Below are 13,282 nucleotides of genomic sequence, written 5' to 3' on the forward strand. Positions count from 1 at the left end.
ACATATTTCTGCATATGTTGCCTCCATCTGTAAATTCCTCATTATGCCCATTGGTACATCTAGACACACTTCATATTTCTTCTTCCATGCGCACACAGATTTGCATGGCTAGTGAAGCACACTTGTGGAGCCCCATCAACCTGTGAATCTGGCAGCGATAACTGTACAAATTACACACCGTGTTACCATCAGCACGACTGTCAAACTGACCCAATCATTGGGATCTTCTTCCACGGTCAAACTCGCGAGTTAAACTTGGTAATTAAAGTTGCAGCTGAGCATCTGTTTACTGCACACCTGACCAATCTTTAGCTATAGCAAATGAAGAACTTCACTATATTATTGCCAAATTAATTGCGATACCTGTGTAATTACAACATTAGAATAATTAGACCGGCTTCTAAACAATGTCAAGCTTCGTTTAGAGCTATTAGTATTGTTTGCTGAGCCTTTCACAATGTTTGATTGTGTACCTCACCTCTATTTTCCCATCAGCATTCACTCCAAACAAGGCTGGAAACTAGAGCTCAACTATTATGGGTCATTTGAGGCCTCTGATGATTGCTGGAAATAAAAATGATTGAGATTCATCGGCCATACTCTTCGTGTTTATACATTTTAGAGATGTTCCCGGCAACTAATTTACTAATTGTTTATTTTTGTAAAAAGTAATCAACTAGAACAGGGGTGGGCAATCTCAGTCCACGAGGGCCGGTGTCCCTGCAGGTTTTAGATGTGTCCTCGAACCAACACAGCTGATTTAAATGGCTAAATTAGCTCCCCAACATGTCCTGAAGTTCTCCAGAGGCCTGGTAACGAACTAATCATGTGATTCAGGTGTGTTGACCCAAGGTGAGATCTAAAACCTGCAGGGACACCGACCCTCGTGGACTGAGATTGCCCACCCCTGAACTAGAATCTTACAGCCAAGTGTGTGTATTTAAGAGCCATTTGTAGTCAGATTGTTCAATAATCATGCTGTTTAATTGACAGGTGTGGCTATATAACAGCACACAAACACACAATATCAGATTAGCTAGCAGAGTTTGGTTAATATTAAAGGCACCACATGCATGTATTAAATAAGAGAGTGAAAAGGCAATCTGTGTGGGCTTGTGGGGGAGGGTATCATAAGATTTTAAAACCAACAGGTAACTGCTATTGTGCACGATTAAAATAAGAATAATTATTTTTAACCAACTAAATTTCTGCTGATGACTAGCTAGGGCAGCAACTGTTAAACGACTAGTTGTGCATCTCCATAATACACACGCATACACATGTAGAAGGTTAAGTGATGAGGTTGCTGTTAATCAACACTCCAGCAATGCAATTCCCAAGCCAGTTTCGAACTTGTCATTAAGACACCACTAAAATCTGCTGTGAGCAAAAAAAGGTGACCAGGTGTCTTCCTTAATGTAGGATCCACAGCATTTTTAATTGTTGTCCCACCATTCCATATACTGGGACTACGTCCAACATTTGAGTTTTTCTTATTTACTAAAGTCAACAATGAAGAGCAGACACTTACTCTAAAGCCTGCCTTTCATCCAAAGCGGTCCTCATGGGTCAAGGGCAGCTTTTGTTACTTATGCTATGCTCAACAGGGAAAATTTTATGTCAAGAGAATATGATGCAATGGACCACAAATAAAGGGAAATGCAAAAGTAAAGAGTGGAAAAATTACTTGAAGAGGATGAAACTAGTAAAAACCTTTTCCTTTGTTTCTGCCTCTACATTACAAAAACATTGTGGTTTAAAAAAATGATATCCCAGTCTATGCAGTCCTACTGAAGTTCAGTTATGATTAGCAGAGGGAACAGCAGCTGAAATAACAGTTAAAACTTTTAAAAGTTATTGTACATAACTAGAGAGAGAGCTGTGAACGTTTTATTTATCATTAATCCCTCTATAATCTGTCCGTTTTTATTTTTAGCAACAGTATTGGTAATATGTATTATAAACAGTGGTGTTGAAATACGCTCTGCTAAACAAACTGTAATGAAACCACTTATGATCAACTCCAAACCTCTTTTTTCCCCCTTACATTCAGTTTAAAAGTTTGTCATACAGGATAACATATACACCGATAGCAAAAGACTGATCAGGCCGTCTAGGCAATTATTATCCCAATGGGCTCTATGAGACACTGGGCCTGCTGTGGAGGGCCACATGAATAAGTAGAACTCAATTCAATGTCAATTTTATTTTTTTTTATTTTTTTTAAATTGATGCGGCCCTGCTCTACTGGAACTAAGTGCTAATCAATAAATTATTTCTAATAATTTGCTAAATTTATGAGTATTAGAGACATACAGGGAGTGCAGAATTATTAGGCAAGTTGTATTTTTGAGGAATAATTTTATTATTGAACAACAACCATGTTCTCAATGAACCCAAAAAACTCATTAATATCAAAGCTGAATGTTTTTGGAAGTAGTTTTTAGTTTGTTTTTAGTTTTAGCTATTTTAAGGGGATATCTGTGTGTGCAGGTGACTATTACTGTGCATAATTATTAGGCAACTTAACAAAAAACAAATATATACCCATTTCAATTATTTATTTTTACCAGTGAAACCAATATAACATCTCCACATTCACAAATATACATTTCTGACATTCAAAAACAAAACAAAAACAAATCAGCGACCAATATAGCCACCTTTCTTTGCAAGGACACTCAAAAGCCTGCCATCCATGGATTCTGTCAGTGTTTTGATCTGTTCACCATCAACATTGCGTGCAGCAGCAACCACAGCCTCCCAGACACTGTTCAGAGAGGTGTACTGTTTTCCCTCCTTGTAAATCTCACATTTGATGATGGACCACAGGTTCTCAATGGGGTTCAGATCAGGTGAACAAGGTGGCCATGTCATTAGTTTTTCTTCTTTTATACCCTTTCTTGCCAGCCACGCTGTGGAGTACTTGGACGCGTGTGATGGAGCATTGTCCTGCATGAAAATCATGTTTTTCTTGAAGGATGCAGACTTCTTCCTGTACCACTGCTTGAAGAAGGTGTCTTCCAGAAACTGGCAGTAGGACTGGGAGTTGAGCTTGACTCCATCCTCAACCCGAAAAGGCCCCACAAGCTCATCTTTGATGATACCAGCCCAAACCAGTACTCCACCTCCACCTTGCTGGCGTCTGAGTCGGACTGGAGCTCTCTGCCCTTTACCAATCCAGCCACGGGCCTATCCATCTGGCCCATCAAGACTCACTCTCATTTCATCAGTCCATAAAACCTTAGAAAAATCAGTCTTGAGATATTTCTTGGCCCAGTCTTGACGTTTCAGCTTGTGTGTCTTGTTCAGTGGTGGTCGTCTTTCAGCCTTTCTTACCTTGGCCATGTCTCTGAGTATTGCACACCTTGTGCTTTTGGGCACTCCAGTGATGTTGCAGCTCTGAAACATGGCCAAACTGGTGGCAAGTGGCATCTTGGCAACTGCACGCTTGACTTTTCTCAGTTCATGGGCAGTTATTTTGCGCCTTGGTTTTTCCACACGCTTCTTGCGACCCTGTTGACTATTTTGAATGAAACGCTTGATTGTTCAATGATCACGCTTCAGAAGCTTTGCAATTTTGAGATTGCTGCATCCCTCTGCAAGATATCTCACTATTTTTGACTTTTCTGAGCCTGTCAAGTCCTTCTTTTGACCCATTTTGCCAAAGGAAAGGACGTTGCCTAATAATTATGCACACCTGATATACGGCGTTGATGTCATTAGACCACACCCCTTCTCATTACAGAGATGCACATCACCTAATATGCTTAATTGGTAGTAGGCTTTCGAGCCTATACAGCTTGGAGTAAGACAACATGCATGAAGAGGATGATGTGGACAAAATACTCATTTGCCTAATAATTCTGCACTCCCTGTATATCCTATAAACACCTATTGGATTGCTAATGTGAAACTGTACAAATCTGCAAGTAAGTCTCATCATGACTTGATTTTTCTTATTTCTTTTATTTTTGCCCCTTCATCTCCACAGTCATTTAGCCTTTGACCTGGAAATCAATCTCACTGTGTCATCCCGGATGACTCAATTCCTAACATGCAACTGCAGGACATAGAAGAAAGAAGAGGAGGCTTGATATAGGTAGCTATAACTGAAGATGTAGAGCTATATCGCATGCCAAAGTATATTTAACTTGCAATATATTAAACAGCTGTGACACACAACTTGAATAGCAGGGGTTACTTTCTGGTATTTCTGTTATTCACCAATGTTGTATGTGAAAAATAAAACAAAGATAAGTGAAACATTTACATTCTTGTCATGGTGCAATGACTTATTTGACAGCTGAGATGACACATTTGAAACAAAAAACAAAAAAATATGCATAGCGGATTTCAGCTTAGTCATGTGATACTTAGCTGAATTCCCTCTAAAATAACATTTTGAAAGTGAGGATGTCACAGGTTGTTTAAATGCTTTTTGCCTGACTTGCCCCTTCCTCCCCTCCTTGTATCGGACATCTTTCTCTGAGAGGGACCAAAGGAACCACTATACCCACTACATTGGTCGCTTTGCATGCCACCAGTGGCTTAATAACAGTCACATCCATTTATGCTCATCATTATAGTACAGGTACCTGTTGCATTATTCACCTGAACAACAGGTGTTGCCACTCAGACAACACCTCCACATCAGTGCTGGTATAAGAGCAGAAATTCCAGTGTTTGGTGGGGGTTTTTTTGTGAATCTGACATTGCCATTTTAATGATAAAATGGCAATGTCATATGTTGCCGTTCGCCAGACACCGGACAGCAGGTATAATGGGGCCCTAACACTTGAAGAGAGGAAGCGAGGAGAGAAATGAGTTCAAATGAGATTGCACTCTCCTGCCCAAAACAATCAAATTAAGTTTAGGACAAACTAGTTTGCACCAGATGAGCCCTGGAAAAGCAACTGTGTTTTCAAACCCTGAGACTACTCAGCTGATTTCCTGCAAATCTAACTTGACGCGTGGCGATTGGGAAACAAACAAAAAAAAAAAAAGTATGATGTCATTTATAAATGTTTAATGGTGTGTGATTGCTATGCACAGTAGGCTGAAAAGTGTTTCATTACAGTATTTTCACAAGGATTATAAGAACCATTAGTGACCTCACGGCAAACTCTGGGGATTATCCAGAGTAATGAGGATGTTGATTCTGAAAAAAAAAAAAAAAAAAAAGCTTTTACATTTTTTTGATGGCTCTGAGCAAAAAAGGGGAAGATTACATCCACCTTATATTAACATAAAGGGTGACAACACCAAATTTGGCGATGTGGTCACAAGACATGTTTTGTAATTGTAGCTGGGCAGTATATCGCTTTATTTTAAAGACCGCAACATTATTTACATTTTGTCTGCGCTACATATATACATATGTGTGTGTGTGTGTGTGTGTGTGTGTGTGTGTGTTAGTCTGTACATTAAATGCATGGAACATATTGAAAGGTTACCTATATTAAATGTATATAAACATACTTCTGACAGAAACATAAACTATTTATAACACTAACAGTTTACAAACTTATACAGCTGAACAGCATTCTGGGTAATGTTAGCCAGCCAGGTAGCATAACAGTCTATTAACAGCGGGGAGGAGCTCTGTTAATATATTCAAGACTGATGGAGGATGAAGGACTGTGTTTACAGTATTTCAGTTTAAAAAGTTAAAAGATGAATTTTGCCTTGATTTCTGAACCTGATTGTTTCTGTGCTGGATTTTCACTCAGGGTACGGCTCAAACAGCCTCCAGACATATCTATAGTCATGTGATTCTAGGATATCATGTTACTAAAGACTAGCAGGGGTTATTCCTGGAGACATAAATAATAACTCTAAATGGAGGTTCCTTCACAGCTCTTCTGTAGACAAAAATAAAGCGGGATTACTGCTCTCATGCCCCTCTGAAACTCTCTTTGGCCTTGCAGTAGTGGTGCATGAGTCTTTTGGGTGTCACGTGGCTTAAATGCTAACCGTTTACATCTCACAAGATATGGACATAGGAATGTTTGACTAGTGAAGGTCGGAACTGTCACAACTGTGTCATAACAAATGAACTGAAAAGCAGAACAGACACCCGGCATTATATCCCTGTGTTGTACATTTAACGTTTGTTAACAGAGCTTAAGAACGGATTATTTACCGTTTTGGTCGTGTGGTTTCATTTTAATTATGTTTTCTTTCTTTTTAAGTGTTTTATACTTTATATACTCCTGGAGGAGAATGGGCCACTGTAAGCCTATATAAAGGCTCAGTTACACCAATATATTAATAATACTACAACTACAACTTCTAATAATACTGAGATGTACTATTGAACCACTATAATCTTAAAAATACCACAAAACAAAAATTTTGCTCATACCTTCCCTACATCACACATTGGTTTGCGCATTAACATACTGGAGGCTCTGGTGTGAAGGTGCTCAGTACCTAAAGATACAAGGAGCTACTGTGTGTGCAGTAAGTCACAAGGTATTTACGCCCTACTCATAATACTCAAAACGTTTATCTAATTTTACAAAATGAACCTCACGTTATACTAAATAAGACGTGTTCTTTTCTATGTTCTTCTGTTGTCCTAAATCTTTTTTATATGTGTTAAAACAGTTTATAGTAACAATTCAATTACAAACAGCTAGATGCTGGGCTAGTACAGGAACAGTTGTAATTTGTGCTAAAAAAACAAACAAAAAAACATAAAACAAACAAAACAAAACAAAATACAATCCCTCATTTTCAGAACCAAAAATGGGGGAAAAAAGCCAACTTAATTCATGTTGAAATTGTTTGATTCATACTGGGGTTCACCTTCTTCCATCTGGACAAAGGTCTATGGTCGCAAAATGTAAAACAAATATCTTTGTTTCTGCAGCCATCATTCAGATCAACAAATTGTATCTTCTATTCCTTTGAGCTGACATAATGTAACCTGAAGTAGCCAACGGGCTTTACACCTGGGTCTACAGATTCCTCTGGAAACCAACCTACCGTAGCTTCATTGCAAACTCCACACTTCACCACGTGCTGGTGAATCTTGCCCTCCACAGAGATGAGGCTCTGACACACCCTGCAGCTGATAACAGGGGCACTGCCACTCTCTGGTGAGGTGAGAGGGGAATAGGGCGGAGGGTCCTCCCCTAGGAGCACCGATGGCTGCGTGGGGCTGGGGAATGGAGGGAAACCTGAAGGCAAGGGGAAAGATACAACAGTAGTAAGGACTAGTGAAGGGACACAGTCATAAGAGTTGTGCAGTGAGCTGGAAAAAGCCTCAATTCCCATGACAAATACCCTGTTATGATAAACAAGATAATAAGATTTGGTCTGGAGTTCAGCAGAAAGGAGCTTTAGAAGAAAAACACTCCTGGAATGCTGAGCGGGCTGAGCTTTAACAAATGAGGCTGGGTATTTGTGGAAGACATTTGTGAAAGGTATTTGTGAAAGCCATTTACTCACAGTGTGTGAGTAAATGCCTCAGTTCCATCTAGAAGTCATATGCAGCATGCAGCTTTACTTTTACTGCAAGCAGCCCATGTTTCTCAGTTGATGTATTCAGGCACATTTGTCCCTTTCTAGGTGAACGATCATTGGTCGTCGCTCTCCTTTGCAGAATCCCTCGGCAGCCTCCATAATGGCTTTCTCACATGCCAATCAAATCAGGTGTTTCTCGTATGCTAGCTAGCTCAGAGAAACAGTTATCTAGCTTGTGAAGAAAATGGGCTCTCTTAAACTGCCAAATTATATGCACTAATTTGTGTTAAACCCGTAAATGAAATATAATTTTATAATAACGTTACCGAGCTGCATGACTGAGGCTTTGCGGATGGTTTGCCGGTGCTAAGCAGCGCTAGCTGTCAAGCTAGGTTAGCCAGTGAGCACAGCGTTGATTCCCTCCTGTGCTTTCTTCCATTATTTTAAAACTATTGGTTTTATTCAAACAGTAAATGCTTTGTAGCTTTACACCACATACTGACCAAACACAATCACACTAGGGTGACCCCTTCTTGTTTTGATGGCTGAGCTAGAAGAAGAGGCTAATAAAAGCTAAGCTAACTGAGGGTGGAGGAGAGAGCACCATGGATACTCACTCGGTGGTTTGTTGGGCACACCGTACGGTCCCGCACCGGGGGACAACCCGCCGTTACCGCTGCCGAGAGCACCATCGCCCAGATCTGATAATAACGGGGACCTCTCGCCGTCCGCCATACCGAGAGCGAGGCGTGGGGATTAGGGGGGGAGAAAGCGGAGAGAGATTGCAGACCGATACGGTGTTGTATTGTTGTGTCGGAAATGCAGGCGTCACATGATCACACCACCACCACTACGACCGCTGCTGCGGTAACGATGCCCGGGGGTGTGGCACTGCTCACCGGGGGATGCTACGAGTTGCTAATGTAGGAAAGTTACATTGGAATTATTTGTGAATTATTTACCCCCAGTATTCGATGCTCCACTATAACAAACGCAGGTAGCTAGTTTTTTTTCTCCAGTCATCAATGGAAAATTACTAAAATACTCTACTTAGATACTTTTCTTTGAACATGGTAAAAAATAAAATTGAAATGAGGAGAATGAATGAACAATTAATAGTTAAAGTTTAAGCCTGCATGATGAAAACTGTCTGTGTGTCTTTCTATATAAGTTGTTATTAGCAGTAATATTACTTGCAGTAATATTAGAAATAGTAGTGGTGGCACTGGTAGTAGTAGTATGATTGATTGTTTCCAGAACGAGAACAAGTGTCTGTGAAGGTTCTCAGTCATCCAGGTCATCGTAGTCAAAGGAGCTTGCAAAGAAAAGCGTCTGGACTTCTTTAAGTTACTTGAAGACGTTTCACCTCTCATCCGAGAAGCTTCTTCAGTTCCACCTTAGAACTGAAGAAGCTTCTCGGATGAGAGGTGAAACGTCTTCAAGTAACTTAAAGAAGTCCAGACGCTTTTCTTTGCAAGCTCCTTTGACAACGAGAACAGGTATAAAGATGATAAGAGTTAGTATTTAATTCAGTAAATGCAGCATCTCCATTAAGTTTTGTGTGAATGTAAAAGTATTTTTTTAAAAATGAAGGCTGAGCAATTTTCTTGTATATCATCTTCATGCAGCACTGAGCTCTGGGTACTCCTGTATGGAGTTTGCATGTTCAAAACTCTTCCCACAGCCCAAAGACATTAATGAGGAAAGATTGACTGGTAATTCTAAATTCTCCTAGGTGGGACTGTGACTGTGAATCTATTTTCAGTCACTATATATTAGCCCTGCTGGGATAGGCTCCAGTCCAGTGAAAAGTTGTATAAAATGGCCTCAAAAGACCCGAATTCAAAGATTAATTAAGCTGTGTACCACATTAAGATGTGTACACCATGAAAGTCGGTAATAACAGCTACATTAAATTGTTGTACTGCAATATACAATATTGTATGGTAAATGTTATGCAGATGAAAGATTGTTTAAAAATAGACAGTTCCAGGTATCATGTTCAGTGTTCCTCAAAATAAGGGTTTCCCCAACCTTACACACAGTACGCTTGCATAATGGTGAGCAAAGGCTGAATACATCTGTACATGTTGTATTTTTTTGTTTATTTTTATCAAATTTGCAAAAAATTTAAAGTAAATTTTTTCATGTTGTCATTGTAGGGTATTGGGTGTAGAAATTTGAAGTGAAAAATGAAAATAATCCATTTTGGAGTCAAGTATTTATTAGAAATCCACAATTTAACAGTCATAGAGGCTGTGATGGCACAAGCAATAGCTTAAACTCACAAAATTCATGAAGAAATTCATAGAAGAGTTTTTGCTGATTATTTCCCAATTCCTTTCTGGTTTTAATGCTTAATGTGTCAGTTTGTATAATGGTATTTGCTGCTAAATCATCCTTTTTCATTGCATATTGATGAAGTCCATAGGACGCTTCATTAGTAGAGTCACCTCCAGTTCCTCCCTCTCACTGAAGAATTGGGCCTTGCTCTCATTTTTGTGGACCGGATCGGGGAGATGGAGCCCCAGTTTGCTGAAAACAGATGGAAAGGCAGGTTAAAAAAAACAAGTAGCACTGAGGGGGGGATGATATATGTCTAACACTGAAAGACATTAAGAGTTGTGTGATAAAGCAATAAAAGCTCAGATCTCGGCATGCACCTCTGATTAAAAGGAAATATCTGAAACAGGGCGCTTCTGGTCTTAAATGTTGCCTCTAAGTCTTCAGGGAATTAAAAATGAAAGCAAACATTTTCAAAGGATCTCTTACTATTTCGGCGTCCGTAGATCAAGGAACTTTTCTTTCACATCCAGCACCACATCTTTTGCTTTAGTGTCTGGTAGTTTGATTTTAACCTACAAGTGAGGGAAAAGTTAGCATTGTTATTATTCTACACTGTTCACATTAATATATATATATATGTATCATTTTTATTTTAAAAACATTTCCCCTTTTTTATTCTTCAATTTTAATGCAAGATTAGGTTTTAAAAACTACTTTCCTCCTTGCAATTACTCTTAACCTTCAAGTAACTGAGTGGGGTCATTAATGACCCCAGCCGTGCATGTATATGTGCTGCTGTGTTTTTTAAATTGTTAGTTGTTTCCTACTTTGAATATTACTTCTACTTCTACTTCCACTTTTTAAAGGTTAACACACATTACATGTGAAACATCCCAGTTTGAGATCCTGAAACAGCTAGTGTACTATAGTGTTGATTTCAAAGCCGGATAAATGGTTGCATCATGAAGGGCATCCAGCATAAAATGTGTGCCAAATCAAATTTGCAGATCTGCTGTGGAGATCCTTCCAGTAGGTGAAAGTATCTAAATAGCTGCTGTAATTATTGTGCCATATCGGTGATTATTCCAGAATCAAGCATCTTACTATGACCAATCTAAAAGAGTGAATGCACGTAATCTCAATATTTATAAGTGTTTTAACACAAACTATTTTAAATACAGAATCCAAATATTATTTATTGGAAATATTTTTACATATGTTTTAATGCATGCTCAATAATACAGGTTAGGAAATCCCAGAAAGTTGATTCTTTTCATTTGGATTTCAGTAGGAGAAACACTACATCACCCATCCAAGTGACTTTGTCAGTCTCAGCTAAATGCAGGTTTCCCCAACCTTACACACAGTATGCTTGCATAATGACTGAAACTAGCAGCATTGCTTAACAAAGAGCCAGAAGGTCTGTGAATAGTCCTCATGGCCACTGAACAGTGGTCATGACAATGCGTGTTCTGATCATGAAAGCAATGGTGCTTTCTCTCATTATGCAACTGTATTGTTTATAAGTTTGGGGAAACCTGCTGTCAGCTGAGACTGAAGGAGTAACCCGGTGAAATGTTTCTCCCACTGAAATCTAGATGAACAAAATCAGCTTTATAAATCTACAAACAAGACTTTTGTTTAGATTTTGTTTAGAAGATTGGAAGTTAAAGACAATGAAAAAACACCCTGATCTATGATGTCTTCTTTGTAATTTGTTGCTGAAGTCAGTTCATCTGTATTTTGGAGTGAAAATGATACAAACATACTAAAACACACAATTCCCTTAAATATACATAACATTTCATATTTACACAAAGTAACAGACAAAGGCAATCTTAGCAATTTGAGAACATTTTGAAGTATCTGTCAGAGATCAGGTGAACAGTAGAGGAAAGATAAACACTATTAGAAGCATTTAAATATTTTTTACGTATATAGAGCCTGGTCACTATGGGGTTAACCTGTCTCACCTGTGCTCCTGAACATTTTTAGACTGTTCCTTTCTAAAGTCTACAACTAACTACGTCTTCAACAGAATTATCTGAAGCCAGCCAACATTTAATAGGAGATTCATGCCTTGCTGCTCTTGATCACAACCTTGTGCATTTCATTTTAGTATCAAAAAAGTGCACTGAGTGAAGTGTTAAGAAATCTTGTGACACTTGGTAAGTTACCAGCATGGCTTCACAACACATGGAGGATGGATCCTTTCTGCTTAATCCCAAGAAGAGATCCTCTGTTCCTACACTCTGCTTCAGGATTATTTCATACCTGCACACAGAAGTTATAAATGAAGCAGACACACTAAAACCAAACACAACAAATATCACATTACCAGACATTACCTTGAACAGAAGGAGATTAAACTCAGAAACAGACAGTGTTTGAAGAAGTATGAGGACTCTTTTGAACCTTTAAATATCCGCTTTTCATAATGTTTGATGCTTTTTTACATCCACTGTTGGTGTGTGTCTCTTTCTGCATTGCAGTCTTACTCAGGTTGTGGCCTTGGGTCAGTCAGATCATCATACTGTGAGCCTTCGGCCACTTCTTCTTCACACCAGATATCTTTGCTGTTCTTCTTCGTGTTTGCGGTTGACACTAATTAAACAGTCACATAAAGAGAGAAAGACAAATGCAGAAACGGTATGTATGCTTGAATAAATACTTTTTTAGAGTGCTTATAATTGAAAAATAGTACCTTGTTTTTCGTTTTTGGGTGGGGGGCCAATATGTCCGGGACCCAAACGTGCATATGGTTTCACATCCTGTGAAGATAAACTAATATTAGTGTGGGGGGAGACTTGGCTTAATGGTTGCTGTAGTTGAAATACAATGATACATATTCTGTCCACTTCGTTTTACTCCATATTCTCCCATTGGTCCTCCCTGCCCACACCTGCAGACTAATAAACTTTACACCATTTTTCTAAATACCCTAAAATTTATATTTTTATTGAAAAATTATTTTTAAAGGTTCATTTTGCTAGTGTTGATTGATTATCCTTCCTATATACATAGGATTAAAATTTTGCTTGTTGAAAAATGTAAAGACACTACAATTTCCGAGGAAGATACTAAAGGCTAGTGTTAGCAGGGTTTTAACATGGACGCATGTAGATCTTACTTTACACTCATCTTCCTCTTCTTCGTCCTGCTGACTGGACAACAAGGCGGACAGAGCCCGGAGGCTCTTTGCGGAAGATACCCCAAGACAATCCATTCAGAAAAAAACAAATAAACAAAATAAAAAGCGCAGCGGACACAAACGAGGAGGGGAAAGCTGCTAAACTATAAGTAACTATAACAAAACAATTATTTTAATTGGTGCTAATATACTAATTTTAGCAGCTCACGTTTGGATTGTTGACGCTTTCTGTTTCCATGGAGACGCCAGGCTTTCCCGCTGCCATGGCAACCAGTGACGTCGAACAAATTACGTGGCCAGAGTCACGGTTAAGCAGATCGCCGTGAGCTAAGAAGCCTTGCCAGGGAATTTCTAATATCACGATCTCCTCTA

The 13,282-nt window shown here is 39.0% G+C and overlaps 2 protein-coding genes across 3 annotated transcripts in view; both read right to left on the minus strand.

Moving 5' to 3' along the window:
* pip4p1a (phosphatidylinositol-4,5-bisphosphate 4-phosphatase 1a) overlaps nucleotides 1-8,336 on the minus strand; it is a 30,582-nt gene extending 22,246 nt beyond the window's left edge. Inside the window, exons 1-2 of the mRNA XM_084911988.1 lie at nucleotides 8,091-8,336; nucleotides 6,994-7,187 (exon numbers count right to left, since the gene is read on the minus strand). Coding sequence (XP_084768114.1) covers nucleotides 6,994-7,187; nucleotides 8,091-8,208 — 312 coding nt within the window. The 5' untranslated portion in view covers nucleotides 8,209-8,336. The remainder of the gene's footprint in view (nucleotides 1-6,993; nucleotides 7,188-8,090) is intronic.
* A 1,353-nt stretch (nucleotides 8,337-9,689) lies between these two features.
* dnaaf6 (dynein axonemal assembly factor 6) lies at nucleotides 9,690-13,190 on the minus strand. Of its 2 annotated transcripts, none has more exons than XM_084913047.1 (6): nucleotides 13,119-13,190; nucleotides 12,464-12,530; nucleotides 12,258-12,363; nucleotides 11,937-12,033; nucleotides 10,246-10,331; nucleotides 9,690-10,008 (listed from the first exon to the last, which is right to left on the minus strand). In XM_084913047.1, the coding sequence occupies exons 1-6, from the start codon at nucleotides 13,173-13,175 to the stop codon at nucleotides 9,879-9,881; spliced, it is 543 nt and encodes a 180-aa protein (XP_084769173.1). In that variant the 5' UTR covers nucleotides 13,176-13,190; the 3' UTR covers nucleotides 9,690-9,878. The 2 variants fall into 2 exon arrangements, with proteins under 2 accessions (XP_084769173.1, XP_084769172.1); XM_084913046.1 differs by having other exon boundaries at nucleotides 12,890-13,170.
* Nucleotides 13,191-13,282: the final 92 nt, after the last annotated feature.

Source organism: Perissodus microlepis, chromosome 18, assembly GCF_051167445.1.
Source record: "Perissodus microlepis isolate ML-2025 ecotype Zambia chromosome 18, ASM5116744v1, whole genome shotgun sequence".
Lineage (NCBI taxonomy): Eukaryota > Metazoa > Chordata > Actinopteri > Cichliformes > Cichlidae > Perissodus > Perissodus microlepis.